Here is a 24,993-nt window from a genome sequence, read left to right on the forward strand (position 1 = left end):
AGGTCATGTTTCTCTATAGAGATCTGGATCCATCTGACCAGGCCATGTTTCTCCCCAGAGATCTTAATTCATCTGACCAGGTCATGTTTCTCTATAGAGATCTGGATCCATCTGACCAGGACATGTTTCTCCACAGAGATCTGGATCCATCTGACCAGGCCATGTTTCTCTATAGAGATCTGGATCCATCTGACCAGGCCATGTTTCTCCCCAGAAATCTTAATTCATCTGACCAGGTCATGTTTCTGTATAGAGATCTGGATCCATCTGACCAGGCCATGTTTCTCCATAGAAATCTGGATCCATCTGACCAGGTCATGTTTCTCTATAGAGATCTGGATCCATCTGACCAGGCCATGTTTCTCCCCAGAGATCTTAATTCATCTGACCAGGTCATGTTTCTCTACAGAGATCTGGATCCATCTGACCAGGACATGTTTCTCTATAGAGATCTGGATCCATATGACCAGGCCATGTTTCTCTATAGAGATCTGGATCCATCTGACCAGGACATGTTTCTCCATAGAGATCTGGATCTATCTGACCAGGCCATGTTTCTCTATAGAGATCTGGATCCATCTGACCAGGTCATGTATCTCCACAGAGATGTGGATCCATCTGACCAGGCCATGTTGATACATTTTTTACCCTTTTGCCCCATTTCTGTTTCCTTCAGACACTATGGCCAAGATTTAATATAGAAATTCTGCCAGAATTTTGGTGCAGTCCTAGCAAAACTCAGGTCACATTGTCATCTAGATATTTGTCATTGAGATACTTAAAGGGGTATTCCGGGCAAAAACATCTTATCCTCTATGATGTCTGATCGAGGGGGGCCCGCTGCTGGGACCCCCCCGCGATCTCCCTTCAGCACCCGGATTCTATGCGGGGCTGCATCTCAAGTTTCGGAAAACCTCCGGGTTTCCAGGACGTGAGGTCACGCCACGCCCCCTCCATTCATGTCTAGAGGCCCCCCGCCTCTCCCTTCAAAGGGGTAGTGTCTTCATTTAAAGGGATTGAGGCTTCACAAAAAAGGGGCATGGCACGTGGAACATCAAAAATTACCAAATTCTAGTTTACAGTCTGGCGCACGTTTAAGAAAAAAAAAATAGTTGCTGTAAAAACTTTCACTTGCAACATTCTCCCCAGTATAACATGAGAAAAAAAAAACCACAAGGTTGGCAGTGAAATCCCGGCCCGGCTGGTCCAGTCCCGATGACCAGGCCCCGCTCCAAGTAGATCGATCACTGGATTCACACTGAACCTGATCCACAGAAATCTGATCACTGGATTTTATACTGTGATCCGGGATTATGGGTCTAATAAAGGGGCCATTCAGTGTATAACAATGATAACAATGGACTGGTGATAAGGTAATTTACCTTTTCCATATTCTTGATAAAATCAAAATGATTGCAGACAAAGCGATAACTCCGAAGGCCGTTCCCACCAGGAGGCCCATGTAGCTGTTAAAATCATTATCTGAAAAACAAATCTGTATTAAGCTACATAAAGTTAGAACTATATGAATGTAACAATAATACAATAAAAACTAACCACATCTCCACACTAGGCCACCAGGGAAGTTATTTATTTTTTCCTGCCCAAGCCCCAGTTGTGTGACCCCATACACAGTAGCGCCTGCATAGTTAAAGGGGTACTCCGGTGGAAAACATCAACTGGTGCCAGAAAGATTAAACAGATTTGTAAATTACTTCTATTAAAAAATCTTTACCCTTCCAGTACTTTTTAGCAGCTGTATGCTGCTTTTCTTTTTGAATTTCTTTTTTGTCTTGTCCACAGTGCTCTCTGCTGACACCTCTGTCCCTATCAGGAACTGTCCAGAGCAGCATAGGTTTGCTATGGGGATTTTCTCCTGCTCTGGACAGTTCCTGATACGAACAGAGGTGTCAGCAGAGAGCACTGTGGACAAGACAAAAAAGAAATTCAAAAAGAAAAGAATTTCCTCTGTAGCATACAGCTGCTAAAAAGTACTGGAAGGGTAAAGATTTTTTAATAGACGTAATTTACAAATCTGTTTAATCTTTCTGGCACCAGTTGATGTTTTCCACCGGAGTACCCCTTTAACTATGCAGGCGCTACTGTGTGTGGGGGCCACACAACTGGGACTCTTTATAGGGGGGGAATCTGATGGCACTTTTTGCGCTGTGATGTGTAGTTTTTGATGGCTTTTTTTATTACGTCTCACCGTGTTGGATCAATAATGTGATATTTTAATAATAGTATTGATAATTCCACATGCGATACTAAATATGTTTTTTTGTTTTTATTTCATTACATTTTTTATTTGAAAAATGAGAAAAGAGGATGATTTCAATTTTTATTATGGGGGGATTTTTTATTTAATTTTTATTTTTTTATTTAATAATTTTTTTTTAGTCATTAGTTTACTCACACAGATCAATGTGGTACCTATGTAATGCATTGATCTATTAAGATCTGTGCTCTATTGGCTCTATCCATAGAAGAGACCTGGCAGCCACGCAAGGATAGGTGTGCAGCGATTAACCCTTTAGATGCTGCTGTCGACAGCGGCATCTAAACAGCCGATGGAACTGACATTGGTGTTGCAGTGGATTGACTGACCACACATTTTAGCTCTGATGGCCATTTAGATGCCACGGTCAACTTTGACTGCAGCATCTAAAGGGTTAATCCCTGCGCACCTAGCTTTTAGCAGTGGCCCCTGGCTACTGAAATTAGTCAGGGGGTTGTCGGTTATGGTATGAGTTCTACCATTAATGGGTTAACCACTGCAGAAAACTGATTACTGTCATAGACATCTATACAACAGCGCCCCCTTTTTTTTTTTGATAAATGTAAATACAAATTCTTACTACATTTTTCTACAGAAGCAAATGAGGTCTAATGGTGTACACGCCACAGAATGAATTTCTGCAAACCCCATTTAGATGAATGGGACAGTCACAAAATCTGCAGCACATCTGCTGTGTGTGTGAACACAGCCCTATGTATTCTTACCTTGATAAAAGTTAGTGCAGTGAACGGCCGGCCCTTCTCCAGCCACGGTAGATGCAGAAATACACACAGAATACTGATCATCAGGATTAAACCTATCGAACAGTAAATGTCTTGTGGATGCAGGGACTTCTATAAAGAGAAGTGAATATGTAAAATGTTATGAGATATCTCCTGTACATCCCTATGTAGTCTGATCGTGCAGTCATGTGTTACGCCACTTAATTTGCCTCTTCTACTACTGTCTGTTGCAGAGTTTTCCAACCAGAGTGCCTCCAGTTGTTGTGAAACTACAACTCCCAGCATGCCCGGACAGCCGAAGGCTGTCCGGGCATGCTGGGAGTTGTAGTTTTGCAACAGCTGGAGGCATACTTGTTGGAAAACATTGGCCTTTGGCTGTCTGGGCATGCTGGGAGATGTAGTTTTGCAACAGCTGGAGGCACACTTGTTGGAAAACACTGGCCTTTGGCTGTCTGGGCATGCTGGGAGTTGTGGTTTTGCAACAGCTGGAGGAATACTTGTTGGAAAACACTGGCCTTCGGCTGTCCAGGCATGCTGGGAGTTGTAGTTTTGCAACAGCTGGAGGCATACTTGTTGGAAAACACTGGCCTTTGGCTGTCTGGGCATGCTGAGAGCTGTAGTTTTGCAACAGCTGAAGGCATAATGGTTGAAAAACACTGACCTTTGGCTGTATGGGCATGCTGGGAGTTGTAGTTTCACAACAGCTAGAGGCATACTATTTTGGAAACACTGGCCTTTGGCTGTCTGGGCATGCTGGGATTTGTAGTTTCGCAACAGCTGGAGACTGGTTGGGAAACACTGGCCTTTGGCTGTCTGGGCATGCTGGGAGTTGTAGTTTTACAACAGCTGGAGGCATACTGGTTGGGTAATACTGGCCTTTGGCTGTCTGGCGTGCTGGGAGTTGTAGTTTCCCAACAGCTAAGGACACACAGGTTGGGAAACGCTGGCTTTTGGCTGTCTGGGCATGCTGGGAGTTGTAGTTTTGCAACAGTTGGAGGCAGCTTGGTTGGAAAAACAAGTTTGTAGACCATCAGGGCAATAGTGGAGAAACATGTCTGCAGAATTAGACTACAAAGATTTTGTTCATCTTAGAAATAAATACAATAAATGAAAATATATATCATCATGCGATATAATTAAATATCACAAAACTAGTATAAAATGAACGCCATCCTCTGCACAATAAATGTCGCTACTGTAGTCTCCCAACTCCAATTTCACGGCTTACAGACACTGCCATCTAGTGGCCGTTTTGCTGAATGCGCCTCTATTTATAGTTCTGTCATAATATTCTTCGATCACTTACTGTACACAAAGTTTGATTCATTCAGATATTGCTTTATATACACCGTATATACAGTGAGGAATCCTCGCCGGTCACACACAGGAATCTCGTCCCATTCGATTATTCTTGCTCGCAACAAGGGTTTCACTATCTTAATAGAACTGGGACCTGTCGTTGGTTCTGTAGAGAAAATGATGTTGATTTTAATAGGTTTGTTAAAAAAAAGTGACTTCATATCAGCAACTCCAACTCACTGGCCACTTTATTAGGTACACCTTGCTAATCCCAGGTCAGACTTATACTTTCTACAAGGTGCTGGAAACAATCCTTTAGAGATTTCCCTCCATATAGAAATGATGACATCACACAGTTCCTCCATATGGACATGATGACATCACACAGTTCCTCCATATAGACATGATGACATCACACAGTTCCTCCATATAGACATGATGACATCACACAGTTCCTCCATATAGACATGATGACATCACACAGTTCCTCCATATAGACATGATGACATCACACAGTTCCTCCATATAGACATGATGACATCACACAGTTCCTCCATACAGACATGATGACATCACACAGTTCCTCCATACAGACATGATGACATCACACAGTTCCCCCATATGGACATGATGACATCACACAGTTCCCCCATATGGACATGATGAAATCACACAGTTCCTCCATATGGACATGATGACATCACACAGTTCCCCCATATGGACATGATGACATCACACAGTCCCTCCATATGGACATGATGACATCACATAGTTCCTCCATATAGACATGATGACATCACACAGTTCCTTCATATGGACATGATGACATCACACAGTTCCTCCATATGGACATGATGACATCACACAGTCCCTCCATATGGACATGATGACATCACATAGTTCCTCCATATAGACATGATGACATCACACAGTTCCTTCATATGGACATGATGACATCACACAATTCCCCCATATGGACATGATGAAATCACACAGTTCCTCCATATGGACATGATGACATCACACAGTTCCCCCATATGGACATGATGACATCACACAGTCCCTCCATATGGACATGATGACATCACATAGTTCCTCCATATGGACAAGATGACATCACACCGTTCCTCCATATGGACATGATGACATCACACAATTCCTCCATATGGACATGATGACATCACACAGTCCCTCCATATGGACATGATGACATCACATAGTTCCTCCATATAGACATGATGACATCACACAGTTCCTTCATATGGACATGATGACATCACACAGTTCCCCCATATGGACATGATGAAATCACACAGTTCCTCCATATGGACATGATGACATCACACAGTTCCCCCATATGGACATGATGACATCACATAGTTCCTCCATATGGACAAGATGACATCACACCGTTCCTCCATATGGACATGATGACATCACACAATTCCTCCATATAGACATGATGACATCACACAGTTCTCCATATGGACATGATGACATCACACAGTTCCTCCATATGGACATGATGACATCACACAATTGCTGCAGATATGTTGGATCCATGATGAGAATCTCCAGTTCCACCACATCCCAGCGGTGATCTATTGGATGAGATCTGGTGACTGTGGAGGCCATTGGAGTCATGTGACCTCATTGTCCTGCATGAGAATGATGTCATGTGACCTCATTGTTCTGTATGAGATGAGGTCATGTGACCTCATTGTCCTGTATGAGATTATGTCATGTAACCTCATTGTCAGACATGTTATTTTGTCATCTCGAACCAGTCTGCCCATTCTCCTCTTACATCAAGGCATTTCCATCCACACAATGGCTACTCACTTGATATTTTCTCTCTTTTGGACCATTCGCTGTAAACACTAGAGATGGTTGTGCATGGAAATCCCAGTAGATCAACAGTTTCTGAAATACTCAGACCAGTCCATCTGGCACCAACAACCATGACACCTTCACAGTTACTTAAATCCACTTTCCTGATTATCGGTTTGAATTTCAGCAAGTTGTCTTGATCACGTCTACATGCCTAAATGCATTGAGTTGATGCAATGGGATTGGCTGATTAAGCATTTGCGTTAACAAGCAATTGGACAGGTGTACCTATTAAAGTGGCCAGTGAATATATAACACTATAAAAAGGAGTATATGGCAGAATAATACAGTATATAGAATATATATATGAGATGACAATATAAAAAAGCTATGAACTCACTCAATTCCTGAGAAAACCCGTAGACGGTGGTGGGTCGGCTGACTCGAGTGCTGTATACTGCGTATAGAGAAATAGTGACGCGCTGTCCTGGAGCAACATTATCTAAAATGCAATGTAGATCACACTGATCACATATTACTGCTGAACAAGTCAAACATAATACTACCATACAGGGAACATAAAAAAGTGCAATACCGTGATACACATAATAGTGCCAGATAATGCCTATATATTAGAACATCCAGTGAGTCCAATACATATCTCACATAATGCTTCCACATAGATGCTTACATATTGGAGCCGCCATACAGTGAACATATAAGAGTGCGGTACAGTTTTCACATACTACCGCTACACAGTTACTAGAACCATATAGGGCATATACTAAATCCATAAAGAACCATATAGTTTATATACTAGAAGTATATATATATAAAAGTGTCCTGATATGGCTATATATTGCCTATATCAGTGTTTCCCAACCAGGGTGCCACCCACAGAGAGCCAAAAGCTGTCTGGGCATGCTGGAAGTTGTAGTTTTGCAAAAGCTGGAGGCCCTCTGGTTGGGAAACACTGGCCTACAGGTAAGAGCCATTTAGTTACCATACAAGACATACAACTCTCACATAATACTGCCATATTGTGACAGTGAACACACATAGTGCCATACAGCTTTCACATAATACAGACATATTGTGACAGCTCTCGTACAATACTGCCATCTTGTGACAGTGAACACATAATACTGCCATATTGTGACAGTGAACACATAATACTGCCATCTTGTGACAGTGAACACATAATGATGCCATATTGTGACAGTGAACACATAATACTGCCATATTGTGACAGTGAACACATAATACTGCCATATTGTGACAGTGAACACATAATACTGCCATCTTCTGACAGTGAACACATAATACTGCCATATTGTGACAGTGAACACATAATACTGCCATCTTCTGACAGTGAACACATAATACTGCCACCCTTTGACACAGAACACATAATACTGCCATCTTGTGACAGTAAACACATAATGATGCCATATTGTGACAGTGAACACATAATACTGCCATGTTGTGACAGTGAACACATAATACTGCCATATTGTGACAGTGAACACATAATACTGCCATCTAGTGACAGTGAACACATAATACTGCCATCTTGTGACAGTGAACACATAATACTGTACCACCATATTGTGTCAATGAACACATAATACTGCCATCTTCTGACAGTGAACACATAATACTGCCACCCTTTGACACAGAACACATAATACTGCCATCTTGTGACAGTAAACACATAATGATGCCATATTGTGACAGTGAACACATAATACTGCCATATTATGACAGTGAACACATAATACTGCCATGTTGTGACAGTGAACACATAATACTGCCATATTGTGACAGTGAACACATAATACTGCCATCTAGTGACAGTGAACACATAATACTGCCATCTTGTGACAGTGAACACATAATACTGTACCACCATATTGTGTCAATGAACACATAAAACTGCCATCTTGTGGACACATAATGCTGCCATATTGTTACAGTTCTCACATAATTCTGCCATATTGTGAAATCTCTCAGATAATACTGCCATATTGTGACAGCTCTTACATAATACTGCCATCTTGTGACAGTGAACAGATAATTCTGCCATATTGTGTCAGTGAACACATAATACTGCCATCTTGTGACAGTGAACACATAATGATGCCATATTGTGACAGTGAACACATAATACTGCCATATTGTGACAGTGAACACATAATACTGCCATATTGTGACAGTGAACACATAATACTGCCATCTTCTGACAGTGAACACATAATACTGCCATCTAGTGACAGTGAACACATAATACTGCCATCTTGTGACAGTGAACACATAATACTGTACCACCATATTGTGTCAATGAACACATAATACTGCCATCTTCTGACAGTGAACACATAATACTGCCACCCTTTGACACAGAACACATAATACTGCCATCTTGTGACAGTAAACACATAATGATGCCATATTGTGACAGTGAACACATAATACTGCCATATTATGACAGTGAACACATAATACTGCCATGTTGTGACAGTGAACACATAATACTGCCATATTGTGACAGTGAACACATAATACTGCCATCTAGTGACAGTGAACACATAATACTGCCATCTTGTGACAGTGAACACATAATACTGTACCACCATATTGTGTCAATGAACACATAAAACTGCCATCTTGTGGACACATAATGCTGCCATATTGTTACAGTTCTCACATAATTCTGCCATATTGTGAAATCTCTCAGATAATACTGCCATATTGTGACAGCTCTTACATAATACTGCCATCTTGTGACAGTGAACAGATAATTCTGCCATATTGTGTCAGTGAACACATAATACTGCCATCTTGTGACAGTGAACACATAATGATGCCATATTGTGACAGTGAACACATAATACTGCCATATTGTGACAGTGAACACATAATACTGCCATATTGTGACAGTGAACACATAATACTGCCATCTTCTGACAGTGAACACATAATACTGCCATCTAGTGACAGTGAACACATAATACTGCCATCTTGTGACAGTGAACACATAATACTGTACCACCATATTGTGTCAATGAACACATAATACTGCCATCTTCTGACAGTGAACACATAATACTGCCACCCTTTGACACAGAACACATAATACTGCCATCTTGTGACAGTAAACACATAATGATGCCATATTGTGACAGTGAACACATAATACTGCCATATTATGACAGTGAACACATAATACTGCCATGTTGTGACAGTGAACACATAATACTGCCATATTGTGACAGTGAACACATAATACTGCCATCTAGTGACAGTGAACACATAATACTGCCATCTTGTGACAGTGAACACATAATACTGTACCACCATATTGTGTCAATGAACACATAAAACTGCCATCTTGTGGACACATAATGCTGCCATATTGTTACAGTTCTCACATAATTCTGCCATATTGTGAAAGCTCTCAGATAATACTGCCATATTGTGACAGCTCTTACATAATACTGCCATCTTGTGACAGTGAACAGATAATTCTGCCATATTGTGACAGTGAACACATAATACTGCCCTGTAATAGTTTTTCTAATACGTTACCTGTTATCGTATACGTAGTCCGCTCCTTCTCAGTTTTCTGGGTTGATATATTTGTGTGTTTTCCGTCACAGGAATCAGATGCCCACTGAAGAGCGTACCATCTGAGCGGCTCCGGGGGGGTGTGGGGGTGCTGCCATTGTACTGTCATTGATTTCACTGTCACATTCTGGGGTCCTAAGAGACATATCGGCGTAGAGGGAACAATTCATTCTTTATTGCATTATGATAAACTGCAGCCTTATATCAGTATATGAGATTCTCACCAGAACCATCTTCTTCCTGGAGCGGCAGGTGAAGGGCCGGGGAGAATCCAAAGGGATTATAAGCAGCAACGAGGACCGTCTGTACTCCGCTAGGTATGAGGGCGACACACTGTGCCACGGGGGAGGGGCATCGCTTCAGGACCGTCCGTACCCCATGATTATAATGGTAGACTTCATAACCGGAGATGTTAATCCTCCGCAAGTCATCCAGATCTGACTGAGACACAAAAGCATCAAATAAATAATACTCCCATAAGGTGCCCTGCATTTCCTAAATAATACAACCATTCAGCTGCAAAATAATACAAAGAGCATTAACATACAGTGCTGAAATAATAGTGCCATATATTGCAATACAATATAAGTATCAGTGCCATGTGGTGTCCAAACAATGCCAACACACACGGCTGAAAAAATACTGCCATACTGTACCTAAATATGCAGTGATGTAATAATACCACCCTATGGTATCTATAAATGTAGTGCTAAACTAATGCCACCATACTGTACCTAAATATATAGTGCTGAAATAATACCACCATACTGTACCTAAATATATAGTGCTGAAATAATACCACCATACTGTACCTAAATATATAGTGCTGAAATTATACTATCAAATGGTTTCATGAAATGATATAGTGCTGAAATAATACCATTATATTGTACCTAAATATATAGTACTGAAATAAAACCACTATATGGTATCTCAATATTTTATAGTGTTGAAATAATACCACCATATTGTACCTAAATATGCAGTGCTGAAATAATACCACCATACTGTACCTAAATATATAGTGCTGAAATAATACCACCATTTGGTATCTCAATATTATATAATGCTGCAATATATAATACTGAAATAATACAACCATACTGTATCTAAAAATATAGTGATAAAATTATACCACAATACTGTACCTACAAATATAGTGCTGAAATACCACCATACTGTACTTAAATAATATTATATAGTGCTGCAATAATACCACCACATTGAATCTAAATATTATACAATGCTGAAATACCACCACACTGTACCTATATATTTATATAGTGCTGAAATAATGCAACCACACTGTACCTACATATTTATATAGTGCTGGAATAATACCACCACTCTGTACCTACATATTGATATATAATGCTAAAATAATACAACCACACTGTACCTACATATTTATATAGTGCTGAAATAATACATCCATACTGTACCTAAAGATATGGTGCTGAAATAAAACACCCCAGACCATACTTTAATAATATTATATATAGTGCTGCAATAACATCACGATAATGTACCTAAATAACATTATATAACACCAACATATTGTACTGTACCTATATAACCGACGCTGTACGGTTTTTCCTACCTTATCCTTGTGGGGGAGGAAAAACAACAAAGGAGGAAGCTTTTGTCCTCATATCCTGCCTTAAATCCTGACCCCAAATCCCCTCCTCATATCCCATCCTCATATCCTGTCTTTATATTTTGTCCTCATATCTCTACCTCATACCCCGACCTCATATCTCATCCCCAAATCCTGCTCCCATATCACATCCTAATATCCCATCCTCATATCCCACCCCCCATAGACTTGCATGGGACTTTAAATAAAAACCCAGACCCTCGCAAATGGGGGTGAGTAAGGGTTAAAGGGGTATTCCAGGAAAAAAACTTTATATATATATCTTAAATTACAGCACCATATAGTCCTTGGTGATAGCGCTATACATACAGATATGTGGATTAAAATACCAACTCAACCATATTATATAGGGTCTAAATAATACCGTCATATAATACCCATACAGTGACCAAATAATACCATCATATAATACCCATACAGTGACCAAATAATACCGTCATATAATACCCATACAGTGACCAAATAATACCGTCATATAATACCCATACAGTGACCAAATAATACCGTCATATAATACCCATACAGTGACCAAATAATACTGTCATATAATACCCATACAGTGACCAAATAATATCATTATATTATACCCATACAGTGACCAAATAATACCGTCATATAATACCCATACAGTGACCAAATAATATCATTATATTATACCCATACAGTGACCAAATAATACCGTCATATAATACCCATACAGTGACCAAATAATACCGTCATATAATACCCATACAGTGACCAAATAATACCATCATATAATACCCATACAGTGACCAAATAATATCATTATATTATACCCATACAGTGACCAAATAATACCGTCATATAATACCCATACAGTGACCAAATAATACCGTCATATAATACCCATACAGTGACCAAATAATACCGTCATATAATACCCATACAGTGACCAAATAATACTGTCATATAATACCCATACAGTGACCAAATAATACCGTCATATAATACCCATACAGTGACCAAATAATACCGTCATATAATACCCATACAGTGACCAAATAATACTGTCATACAATACCCATACAGTGACCAAATAATACCGTCATATAATACCCATACAGTGACCAAATAATACCATCATATAATACCCATACAGTGACCAAATAATACTGTCATATAATACCCATACAGTGACCAAATAATACCGTCATATAATACCCATACAGTGACCAAATAATACCATCATATAATACCCATACAGTGACCAAATAATACCATCATATAATACCCATACAGTGACCAAATAATACCGTCATATAATACCCATACAGTCAGTGACCAAATAATACCATCATATAATACCCATACAGTGACCAAATAATACCATCATATAATACCCATACAGTGACCAAATAATACCGTCATATAATACCCATACAGTGACCAAATAATACCATCATATAATACCCATACATTGACCAAATAATACCATCATATAATACCCATACAGTGACCAAATAATACCATCATATAATACCCATACAGTGACCAAATAATACCGTCATATAATACCCATACAGTGACCAAATAATACCATCATATAATACCCATACAGTGACCAAATAATACCATCATATAATACCCATACAGTGACCAAATAATACCGTCATATAATACCAAAATAATAGCACCATACAGTGACCAAATAATACCATACTGGGCCCAGACAGATTTTTGGCTTCAGTGTTAGTTCAAAAACCATTTGTTTAAATTCCCATTCTATACACCAGTGTTTCCCAACCAGGGTGCCTCCAGCTGTTGCAAAACTACAACTCCCAGCATGCCCGGACAGCCTTTGGCTGTCCGGGTATGTTGGGATTTGTAGTTTTGTAACAGCTGGAGGCACCCTGGTTGGGAAACACTGCTCTACACTTTCCTATAACATGGACCCCATCAGTGTTATACTTTGTACCGCAAAGAGGAAGGTGACCTCCCGAACTCCATCAGGGAGCGAAGAACCAAGAAGCCTCCACACATTGGGAATCTCTTCAGGAGCTGTGCAAAAAAAAGACCCAAAAAATTAGGAAACTTCTTGTTAATGAAAGCGTCACAACTCAAATTCATTCACAGATTTTACATTTGACCCGACAATTGTCCCCACCGTGGTATTTGCCCCAATATTTTTGTAGAGCTTGTTCTATCTCTTGCAATATTTACATGTGAACAGTAGATGGCGGCAGTACTCACACCTCAACAGCTTTGTGCTAAAACTTGTGCCGCCGCAGCAAAAAAAGAATTTTCACCTTAAAAGGGTACTCCACTGGAAAAACGTTTTCTTTTAAATCAACTGGTGGCAGAAAGTTAAACAGATTTGTAAGTTACTTCTATTAAAAAATCTTAACCCTTCCAGTACTTATCAGCTGTTGTATACTACAGAGGAAGTTCTTTTCTTTTTGAATTTCCTTTCTGTCTATCCACAGTGCTCTCTGCTGACACCTCTGTCCATTTTAGGAATTGTTCAGAGTAGGAGAAACTCCCCATAGCAAACCTCTCCAGCACTGGACAGTTAATAAAATGGACAGAGGTGTCAGCAGAGAGCACTGTGGTCAGACAGAAAAAAAATTCCTCTGGAGCATTCAATGACTGAAGGATTAAGTACTGGAAGGATTAAGATTTTTTTTCTAGAAGTAATTTACAAATCTGTTTAACTTTCTGACACCAGTTGATTTAAAAGAAAATGTTTTCCAGAGGAGAACCCCTTTAAGAAAAAAGAGCAAGATTATAGTTGTAATGCATCTCCCCTCCAGCTCTATCTGTATACTGCTGCTATCTCTATAGAATCAGGATATATAGTAGTTATACATCTCCCCTTCATCTCTATCTGTATACTGCTGCTATCTCTATGGAATCAGGATATATGGTAGCTATACACATCCCCTCCAGCTCTATCTGTATACTGCTGCTATCTCTGTGGAATCAGGATATATAGTAGTTATACATCTCCCCTTCATCTCTATCTGTATACTGCTGCTATCTCTATGGAATCAGGATATATAGTAGCTATACACATCCCCTCCAGCTCTATCTGTATACTACTGCTATCTCTATGGAATCAGGATATATGGTAGCTATACACATCCCCTCCAGCTCTATCTGTATACTGCTGCTATCTCTATGTGATCAGGATATATAGTAGTTATACCCCTCCAGCTCTATCTGTATACTGCTGCTATCTCTATAGGATCAGGATATATAGTAGTTATACACCTTCCCTCCAGCTCTATCTGTATACTGCTGCTATCTCTATAGGATCAGTATATACTGTATAGTAGTTATACACCTCCCCTCCAGCTCTATCTGTATACTGCTGCTATCTCTATAGGATCAGTATATACTGTATAGTAGTTATACACCTCCCCTCCAGCTCTATCTGTATACTGCTGCTATCTCTATAGGATCAGTATATACTGTATAGTAGTTATACACCTCCCCTCCAGCTCTATCTGTATACTGCTGCTATCTCTATAGGATCAGGATGTATAGTAGTTATAAACCTCCTCAAGGTTGTGTTCATATATTATGTTTCCTGCTACATCTTTTCTGTTTTTGCTGCAAATTCCCCGAATTTACGGCAAATGAGAATTTTTTACCACAAGTTTGGGAAATCTGCAGCAAAAAATTGGCAAACAAATAAGACTAAAAAGAAAAGAATTCCTCAATATCTTATGTCAAGAAGAAAATTACACAAAGAAAAAAAATTGCCAAAATGCTGTAAAAATGTGAACACAGTTTAAATCTTCATAAAACGCCTGAATTGTCATAATAGGTCAAATCACTTTCAACTCATAGCAATATTTTTTTTTTTCTTTAAAAAAAAATAAAATAAATAAATAAATAAATTGAATAGCATCCAAACTGCACATAGTGGGGGAAATTAATTAGAACCAGTCCAGAGAAAAACATTTTGAGTTGCCCATAACAACCAATCAGATCGCTTCTTTCAGTTTTGAAAAGACCTGTAAAAAATGAAAGAAGCGATCTGATTGGTCGCTATGGGCAACTCGACAACTTTTCCTCTGGACAGGTTTTGATAAATCTCCCCCAGAACCAGCAGCCTAATTAGATGGCCAGGTGCAGTGATCAGACTCCGCACCCTCTCTCTCTGCAAAGCCAGAGGAATAATGGGAAATGTAGACTTCATTAGGAAATCCTTTCAGTGATGGTATCGGAATCAGTATGGCTGAATACCCCATGCCTGCCATTTCAGCTAAAACAGGTAAGCACATTATTCTCTAATAAAGGCTTATGCGGCCCTATCTATCAGTGGGGGCCCCATATGCCTTCAATACAACTTATCTGCTCTAGGGGGCTTACATCTAAATTGCAGCACAAGTCCCCATAAGGAGCCCCCTAGAGGCAGCACAGTGCATCACAATACGGGAACATACCTGAAGGTGGGACCAGGTGAGGGGCACTCCAGTTACTCCAGTAACTCTTCCCAAAATCCTCTCTACAGCGAATACGTATGGAATCTGCATGACGGATCTTTTCCAATGAAATAATATTGTTTGTGTTCACTTCCTCCCCAACCTGTGCAGTCGATGTAAGAATTCCCATTAGACCGTACTATATCACACATTCAATTACAGTGGTCCCTCAAGTTACAATATTAATCTGTTCCAGGATGACCATTGTATGTTGAGACCATTGTATGTTGAGATCATAACTCTATGGAAACCTGGTAATTGGTTCTGAAGCCCCCAAAATGTCATCCAAAAATAGGAGAAAGTGAGGGTTAAAGAAAAATAGGCAGATAATTAATATAGATAAAGCAAATCCTTACATATAAAAGTAAGAAAGATCTGCTGGGAGATTTAATCACTGTCTATGTCAGTGTTTTCCAACCAGGGTGCCTTCAGCTGTTGCAAAACTACAACTCCCAGCATGCCCGGACAGCCTTTGGCTGTCCGGGCATGCTGGGAGTTGTAGTTTTTCAACAGCTGGAGGCACTCTCGTTGGGAAACACTGGTCTAGGTAAAGGACAGGAGCTTCTTCAGGGTCCTGTACAGTACACGCAATGTCCTAAAATTAACATGGAGCCGCCCTTACTTGGTGTCCAAGCAGCTAACCATGGCACGGGTTAAAAGTAGTACAGAACATGTAATACCTCCCTGTACTGTAGGGGGCGCTACCAGACAGCCAGTCAGTGCATACACTTCAGTAATACAGGTAAAGAGTACAGAACATGTAATACCTCCCTGTACTGTAGGGGGCACTACCAGACACCAGTCAGTGCATACACTTCAGTAATACAGGTAAAGAGTACAGAACATGTAATACCTCCCTGTACTGTAGGGGGCGCTACCAGACACCAGTCAGTGCATGCACTTTAGGAATACAGGGGTTTTATCAGTGAATTCCCATTCTGATTGGTCGGTTCTTCCAGCCATTGGCACGTTTTGCAGATTCCATAGCATTGTATGGCGAGTCTGGTTTCAAGTTACAATGGTCCAGAAAAGACCATTGTATGTTGAAACCATTGTATGTTGAGGCCATTGTAAGTTGAGGGATCACTGTAGTATTACAATAAAGCCTGCCCCCGGCAAGGGGCTTGGGGGTTGATGCGACCTTAGCGGACGGCCCTAAGCGAGGTCCCTGTCTCCCCAGCAGACTATGATGCCCATAGGGCTCAGATAGTTCTGATCAGGGCTTTGTATACTCAGTGCTAAAAATTGTAATAGAACTTGCCATTCCACTGTAAGCCACATACTCTGGGGGGGACATTTATCATTGGCTTTACCCCACTTCAATGTTCTAAATGTCCCTGCAAATTTTGCATTTTTTGCGCATTTTATTCTATTTTTTTGCAAAATTATCGGTAGAACATTTCGAAGTTGTCTACTGTTTGGTTCACCCTACCCCACCTTATGCAGTAGAGCTGTATTTATTATTTGCGCAAATTTTTTTTTTCGCAAAGCCTTCTTTTTTTCCTCAAACCTACACCAACTAATAGGACACTTACAAAAGTGTCAGATGTCAGAGCACAAAGCTTAAAGGGGTATTCCCAGGAAATTATATATATATATATATATATATATATATATATATATATATATATATATATCTCAACTGGCTCCAGAAAATTAAACAGATTTGTAAATTACTTCTATTAAAAAATCTTAATCCTTCCAATAATTATCAGCTGCTGAAGTTGAGTTGTTCTTTTCTCTCTGGCAACAGTGCTCTCTGCTGACATCTCTGCTTGTCTCGGGAACTGCACAGAGTACAAGAGGTTTGCTATGGGGATTTGCTTCTACTCTGGACAGCTCCCGAGACACGTGTCATCAGAGAGCACTTAGACAGAAAAGAACAACTCAACTTCAGCAGCTCATAAGTGCTGAAAGATTTTTAAATAGAAGTAATTTACAAATCTGTTTAACTTTCTGGAGCCAGTTGATATATACATAAAAAAAGTGTTTTCCTGTATAACCCCTTTAAACCAATCTCTGCAGCTCACTGGTTTCTATAATTGCACAAAATTTATCAAGTCCTATGCACCTTTTTGGTAAATTTTGAGCAACTGTGCAAACAATACACCAAGCAAACAGGGGTAAAATCTATTCTACACCAACATTGATAAATGTCCCCCGTGAGCTTATACACAAAGAAAAAACACAAATGCTTTAACCAGTTTTCACCACTAGGTGGCAATCTATATCCAGCTGTTTAGGGCTACTATTAATTTGAACTGTGATGACAATAAACAGAAGCAAAGTGCTTTGCAATAAGGCACCGGACCCTTATAAAGTATCTTATTAGATGCCCCAAATATTTTTTTGCAGAAAAATAATGTTAGTAAAATTCCCTATGAAAAAGCAGATTACATCAAAACAAGTCTCATACTTTTTTTCCCCATACTATGCCAGGCCATTTTGCCTCCAGCTGTTGCAAAACTACAACTCCTAGCATGCCCGGACATGTCCGGGCATGCTGGGGGTTGTAGTTTTGCAACAGCTTGGCTGTCCGGGAATGCTGGGAGTTGTAGTTTTGCAACAGCTTGGCTGTCTGGGCATGCTGGGAGTTGTAGTTTTGCAACAGCTTGGCTGTCTGGGCATGCTGGGAGTTGTAGTTTTGCAACAGCTTGGCTGTCTGGGCATGCTGGGAGTTGTAGTCTTGCAACAGCTGGAGGCTCCCTGGTTGAAAAACAGTGTGTATATGGATAAAGCAGGTTTGGGCCATGTCCACACAGGGCAGTTTTTCTGATATTACCGCTCATGTGGACCATCAGCAACCAAACATCATTCGATTAAAGGCGAGGTGAATACACTCTTGTGGAATGGGTGGTTTGGGGCCCATCTGTTGGTTTTCTGGGAAACTCAACTGCAAATGGTAATATATAAACCACATTCACATCATCTGAGGTAAGAGATTATGATGACACCTGCACTGACAGTGCTGCCCCCAAAACCCTCTACAATGTATTATGGCACATTACTATGGAGGTAGACACACAGACAGTGGACCTGATGTCAGAGATCATAATGCAGAAATGTGCCTTTTCCCCCACTATTGTTCAAGCACAGACATTTGGGCCCACTGGAGTATCCATTGGTGGCCCAGTTCGACAGTGCTACCTGAGCTAGTGGGTGTAGACTAACTGCTATGATGTCTCACATACACTTCTCACACACAAAAGATGAGATCTTGCTCCCCTATTTTTCTATAGCACACCCTCAGAAGCATAAAGCATAAAGGACATTAAGAGCATTACTGATCAGTGTAAGCTGTGAATAGAGCATAGGGGTAAGATCAAACACTCACTAGAAGCAGCAGCATGGAGGACCTTATAGAGAAGTACTGAGCAGTGTTAGCTGAGAATCCAGCATAGGGGTAAAATTGGACACTTCCTTAAAGCACTAGCATGGAGGACATTATAGAGCAGCACTGAGGAGTGTAAGCTGTGGATCCGGCTTATAAGTGAGATAGAAGACTAACTAGAAGAAGCAGCATGGAGGACATTATAGAGCAGTAGTGAGTGGTGCAAGCTTTAAGTCCAGCATATGGGTGAAATTGAACACTAACTAGAAGCAGCATGGATGACATTATAAAGCAGTATTGAGCAGTGTAAGATGTGAATCCAGCATTAGGGTTATAATGAACACTTACAAGAAGCAGTAGCATAGAGTATATTATAGAGCAGTACTGAGCAGTGTAAGCTGTTAATCCAGAGATTGAACACTCACTTAAAGCAGCAGCATGGGCGACATTATAGAAAAACACTAAGCAGTATATGCTGTCAACAGAAGTGAGATCTTACACTCATTAGAGGCAACAGCATGAAGGGCATTATAAAGCAGTGTTGAGCAGTGTAAGCTTTAAATAGAGCATAAGGATGAGATTGAACACTCAATTGAAGCAGTATCGTGGAGGACATTATAGAGAAGTACTTGTCACGCACCTGAATGGAGGCTGTCACGGAGCTGTACGTGGATCCTCCACCTGTGTGGCAGATGACTCTGATAGCGGGGAGCAGAGTTTAAGGTGTCGCTGGTTTTCACCAGAGCCCGCTGCAAGGCAGGATGGGCTTGCTGCGGCAGGCGACACCCAGGTCGCTACCCCCGACACGGCTCGACCACACAGGTAACTGTGCAAGACGAGGTACTGAAGGATGAGGCTGTAGCGTAGTCAAACGTAGCAGGAGGTCAAGGCAGGCGGCAAAGGTTCGTAGTCAAAAAACGTAGCAGGAAGGTCTGGATACACGGGAATGGCAAAACAGGCAATGGGAACGCTTTCTCTCAGGAAAATGGCACTGAAGATCCGGCAGAGAAGTGCGTAAGGTGCAGAGACTTATAGAGTAGTGTAAGGTGTTAAACATAATTATGGGCGTACTGGCCCTTTAAATTTCAGAGCTCCAGCGCGTGCGCCCTAGGAGACGGGGACACGTGCGCCGGAGCTGAGACACAGTGGAGGAGGTGGCAGAGGAGCGAGGTAAGTGACGGGCCGGGATTCGCATGCGGGCACGCAGGCTGTAAAAGTACTGAGCAGTGTAAGATGTGAATCCAACATAGAGGTAAGGGTGAACACTTACTAGAAACATCAGCATGGAGGATATTACAGATCAGTACTGAGCAGTGTACGAGGTGAATCCAGCATAAGGGTGAGATTGAACACTTACTAGAAGCAACAGCTTGTAGGACATTATAGAGCAGGTTTGGGCTGTGTAATCTGTGAATCCAGCATAAAGATGAGATTGAACACTCACTTAAAGCAGCAGCATGGATGACATTATAGAGCAGTACTGAGCAGAGTAAGATGTGAATCCAGCATAGTGGTGAGATCGAACACTCACTAAAGCTGTAGCATGTGGGACATTATAGAGCATTACTGAGCAGTGTAAACTGTAAATCCAGCATATGGATGAGATTGAACACTTACTAGAAGCAGCAGCATGGAGAACATTATAGAGCAGTACTGAGCGTTGTCAGCTGTGAATCCAGCAAAAAAAAAAAAAAGGGGGGGGGATGGCTATGGTGCAATTACAAGAACTTTCAGCAACTTCCAGTTTCTCTGTTTCTCTTCCTACCTTTGTCACACCCTAAACAACCCTCCTCTTCCTCCTCCCTTCTCCGTAGACTTGTATGAGCAGTTGTAACCTAATACTTTAGTAAGTTGATCCATCTCGAGATGGAATTTTAGCAGTTTTCCACAGTAAGTGATAAATTGGGAGTTGTAGTTTTGCAGCAGCTGGAGGCACCCTGGTTGGGAAACCGTGGCATAGATAGATTGCTGGCTGCACATTTGAGAACAGAATGTTACCTACCGATATCCAACTCGGCTGCTTCAGGGTCCTATACTCCACCTCACAGTACCGCTGGTTTTCTGACGTTTGGTTCCTCCAATGCATGTATATCCTGAGGCTTGTATCCGATATATTGATCTTCTTGATAACGGGTGTGAAGGGAACCACTATGGAAAAAAGACAATAACACACAAATATAATAATTATTATCCTTGTGTCAGGCCCAGCCCTCTCCAGTACTAATTAGCATATGATTATCCTAAAGCAGTGGTCTCAAACGGTGGCCCTCCAGATGTTGCAAAATTTCAACTCCCAGCATACCCGGTGAAGTTTTGCAACATCTGGAGGGCCACAGTTTGAGACCACCATCCTAAAGGGTGTGTATTGCATTACAAAAAATGTGCCTTCTTCCTTCCAAAAACAGCGCCCCTCTTTTGCATAGGTAACGAGTGGTATTGCAGCCTAGTTCAAAAGACCTGAGCTGCAATTCCAGATACAACCCATAGGCAATGGGTTCGCAATGTTTCAAAATAAATAAATAAAAATTTAAAGGGAACCTGTCCTGGTGAAAATGCAATCTGATTAGCAGGCATCATGTTATCGGACAGAAAAAGTCAGCAAAACTTGTACCGCATCGATCTGAACCTCTGCTACTTTTAGGCTTTACTCTTAGGAGTCCAGTGGGCGGTCCTAAACAGTAATTGTCAGTTATCTCTCTATGTACACATTTTCAAAAAAGACTGGACTCCTAAGGCCAGAAAGACCAGAGGTTTACAACAAATTACTACAGAATTGTAAACAACAAAGCTATATATGATTCTGTTCAGCGGCTTCTGTTCTATAACATGGTGGCACCTGTGAAAGGTTCCCAATAAATGTTAGCTTAAACTTAAAGGGGTACTTTGGTGAAAAACAAGTTGAAAACAAATGCATACAGATTTGAAAATTACTTCTATTTGAAAATCTTAATCCTTCCAGCACTTATCAGCTGCTGTATGCGCCACAGGAAGCTGTGTAGTTCTTTCCAGTCTGACCACAGTGCTCTCTGCTGACATCTCTGTCCATGTCAGGAACTGTCCAGAGAAGAAACAAATCCCCATAGCAAACCTCTCTTGCTCCAGACAGTTCCTGACATGAACAGAGGTGTCAGCAGAGAGCACTGTGGTCAGACAGAAAATAACTACACAACTTACTCTGGAGTATACAGCAGCTGATAAGTACTGGAAGGATTAAGATAGTTGATTTAAGAAAAAAAAATGTTTTCCACTGGAGTACCCCTTTAAGTATGGTCTGTCCGGTCATGCTGGGAGTGGTAGACTTCCAACAGCTGGAGGCACCCTGGTTGGGAAACACTGGAGTAGAGTGATTATTTTAGAGTATTTATATCGTCACAGGGGGTCACAGATTACATTTTAACCAAGAATGGGGCCGCAGACAGGGTGCAGTATACGAGTGTGTGTCAGTTCTGTGGTACTAGAGGATATGACAACCAGTACGAGCTACGTGTTCAGGAGATGAGAGGGAAAAAATCTGTCTGGTTTCCTTGAGTAGGTGGAAAAGATCTGAAGAAGCTGCTGGGGGTGAAACCTGTAAGAAAAATGTCAGTTACCTATATCAGCCAAGAGGAACCGCACAACCTCCGATTCACTTTGATTTAATGGGTTAACAGCAGCAATCTGAATCTGATGCATCTCATTCTGAGTCATATTCACCGGGAAAGTCACAACGGCCTGAGAGGTGCTGAGAGCAGCGTCCGCTCCGGTCCAGAGACTGTGAAGGGTACAGGAGACAGGACTCATTATATAGCAACATGATCCCCAAAAAACATTGATGTACTTTGTAAATATCTATCATATGGGGCAGATGTCCTTCTGATACAGAGTTCCAAATCCCCTGCATAGACTTAGAGAAAAAATTATACAATTCTGTCTGCCTGCAGCCACCACAAGGGGGAGCTAATTAGAGATGAGAACATAATGAACATATAAAGTTTCCCGTCCCCTGTCCATTTGCTGTTATACTGTAGGCATTATTACAAGCCGGCAGGGGCACTGATCCGATAATACATGACTGCTGTAGAATATGGTTTGTGGCAGCTGCTTCTGTGACCACAGCCTGAAGCTAAAAGGTGACAATGTAAGAATACAGAGAGATTCTAACCATAGAAGACTATTACACCTTCACCACAGGCGGGGACCATACTGACAGACTGCACAGATGTATCAGGGAACTGTACAATATGATTGATGAAAAGAACACCCAGAGGCGACAGCATGCTGGAATCAAACCATTATCCATCCATCTATCTATCTATCTATCTATTTCCTATCTATCTATCTCATATCTATCTATCTATCTATTTCATATCTATCTATCTATTTCCTATCTATCTATCTCATATCTATCTATCTATTTCATATCTATCTATCTCATATCTATCTATCTACCTATCTCATATCTATCTATCTATCTATCTATCTCATATCTATCTATCTCATATCTATCTATCTCATATCTATCCATCTCATATCTATCTATCCATCTCATATCTATCTATCCATCTCATATCTATCTATCTCATATCTATCTATCTCATATCTATCTATCTCATATCTATCTATCCATCTCATATCTATCTATCCATCTCATATCTATCCATCTCATATCTATCCATCTCATATCTATCCATCTCATATCTATCTATCTATCCATCTCATATCTATCTATCTCATATCTATCTATCTACTACGTAGGAGGCTGGAAGAAGTGCTCATTAGCACGAAACCACCGGTCGTTGCCTCTGAGCCCCCGTCCAAGCCCCTTGCCTCCAGAATGCCTCCTTTTCAGTTGTGGTGGACTGCGGTGAGTGCAGGATTCATTTCTTTGTTACCTTTGCGCTATTTATCTCATGTCTATCTATCTATCTATCTATCTCATATCTATCTATCTCATATCTATCTATCTCATATCTATCTATCTTATACCTATCTATCTCATATCTATCTATCTATCTATCTCATATCTATCTATCTCATATCTATCTATCTCATATCTATCTATCTTATACCTATCTATCTCATATCTATCTATCTCATATCTATCTATCTCATATCTATCTATCTCATATCTATCTATCTATCTATCTATCTCATATCTATCTATCTATCTCATACCTATCTATCTATCTCATATCTATCTATCTATCTATCTCATGTCTATCTATCTATCTATCTCATATCTATCTATCTAATATCTATTGACCAACTGGAGGTTTTTAGTCCCCAATCCCGACTAAGAAATGCCCATGCATGTGCAGTGAACAGGGGATATAGAAACCAATAGCACACCATGGCACTTTCCCCCATACAGGTTCTGCGCTCCTAGCTCTGCCCATAATTTGCCGTAATAAAAGTGCAATATTTTTCTCATAAGTTTATTTATAGAACATCCTGCTTCTCAATACGTTCATGATCAGTATGGGGATAGATGACTTGGTTTGCAGTAAATGTCTCTCTCCTGATGGAGGTGATAATAACTTTTAGCTGTTATTGCTGAATGGCTGAGATTTAATCATTGATCCGAGGATGAGAAATAAGACTCAGAGGATCAAGATCGAGATATAAGATATTATGTAATAGAGAATAATAGAGCGTTACGATCACTGGGTGTGACCCCCTCCTGCACACTAAATTATCAGAGAGCATACGCAGCATATTTCATGCTGCGAGAGCAGATACACAGGGTCTCCCTGCCGCAGCCCTGTGTGTGCAGTAATTATTGGAGGACAAACCTTACT

At 40.6% G+C, this 24,993-nt stretch overlaps 1 protein-coding gene across 10 annotated transcripts in view; it reads right to left on the minus strand.

The window, feature by feature from the left end:
- The window catches only part of IL23R (interleukin 23 receptor), a 73,314-nt gene that overhangs the window by 10,394 nt on the left and 37,927 nt on the right, over nucleotides 1–24,993 (minus strand). For all 10 annotated transcript variants that reach the window (XM_056532800.1, XM_056532796.1, XM_056532794.1 and 7 more), the window contains 10 exons: nucleotides 22,807–22,967; nucleotides 21,219–21,364; nucleotides 15,847–15,988; nucleotides 13,371–13,453; nucleotides 10,002–10,218; nucleotides 9,739–9,912; nucleotides 6,551–6,652; nucleotides 4,328–4,486; nucleotides 3,004–3,132; nucleotides 1,383–1,482 (listed from right to left, as the gene is read on the minus strand). In XM_056532800.1, coding sequence (XP_056388775.1) covers nucleotides 1,383–1,482; nucleotides 3,004–3,132; nucleotides 4,328–4,486; nucleotides 6,551–6,652; nucleotides 9,739–9,912; nucleotides 10,002–10,218; nucleotides 13,371–13,453; nucleotides 15,847–15,988; nucleotides 21,219–21,364; nucleotides 22,807–22,967 — 1,413 coding nt within the window. The remainder of the gene's footprint in view (nucleotides 1–1,382; nucleotides 1,483–3,003; nucleotides 3,133–4,327; nucleotides 4,487–6,550; nucleotides 6,653–9,738; nucleotides 9,913–10,001; nucleotides 10,219–13,370; nucleotides 13,454–15,846; nucleotides 15,989–21,218; nucleotides 21,365–22,806; nucleotides 22,968–24,993) is intronic.

Source organism: Hyla sarda, chromosome 7 (genome assembly GCF_029499605.1).
Source record: "Hyla sarda isolate aHylSar1 chromosome 7, aHylSar1.hap1, whole genome shotgun sequence".
NCBI classification, from domain to species: Eukaryota; Metazoa; Chordata; class Amphibia; order Anura; family Hylidae; genus Hyla; species Hyla sarda.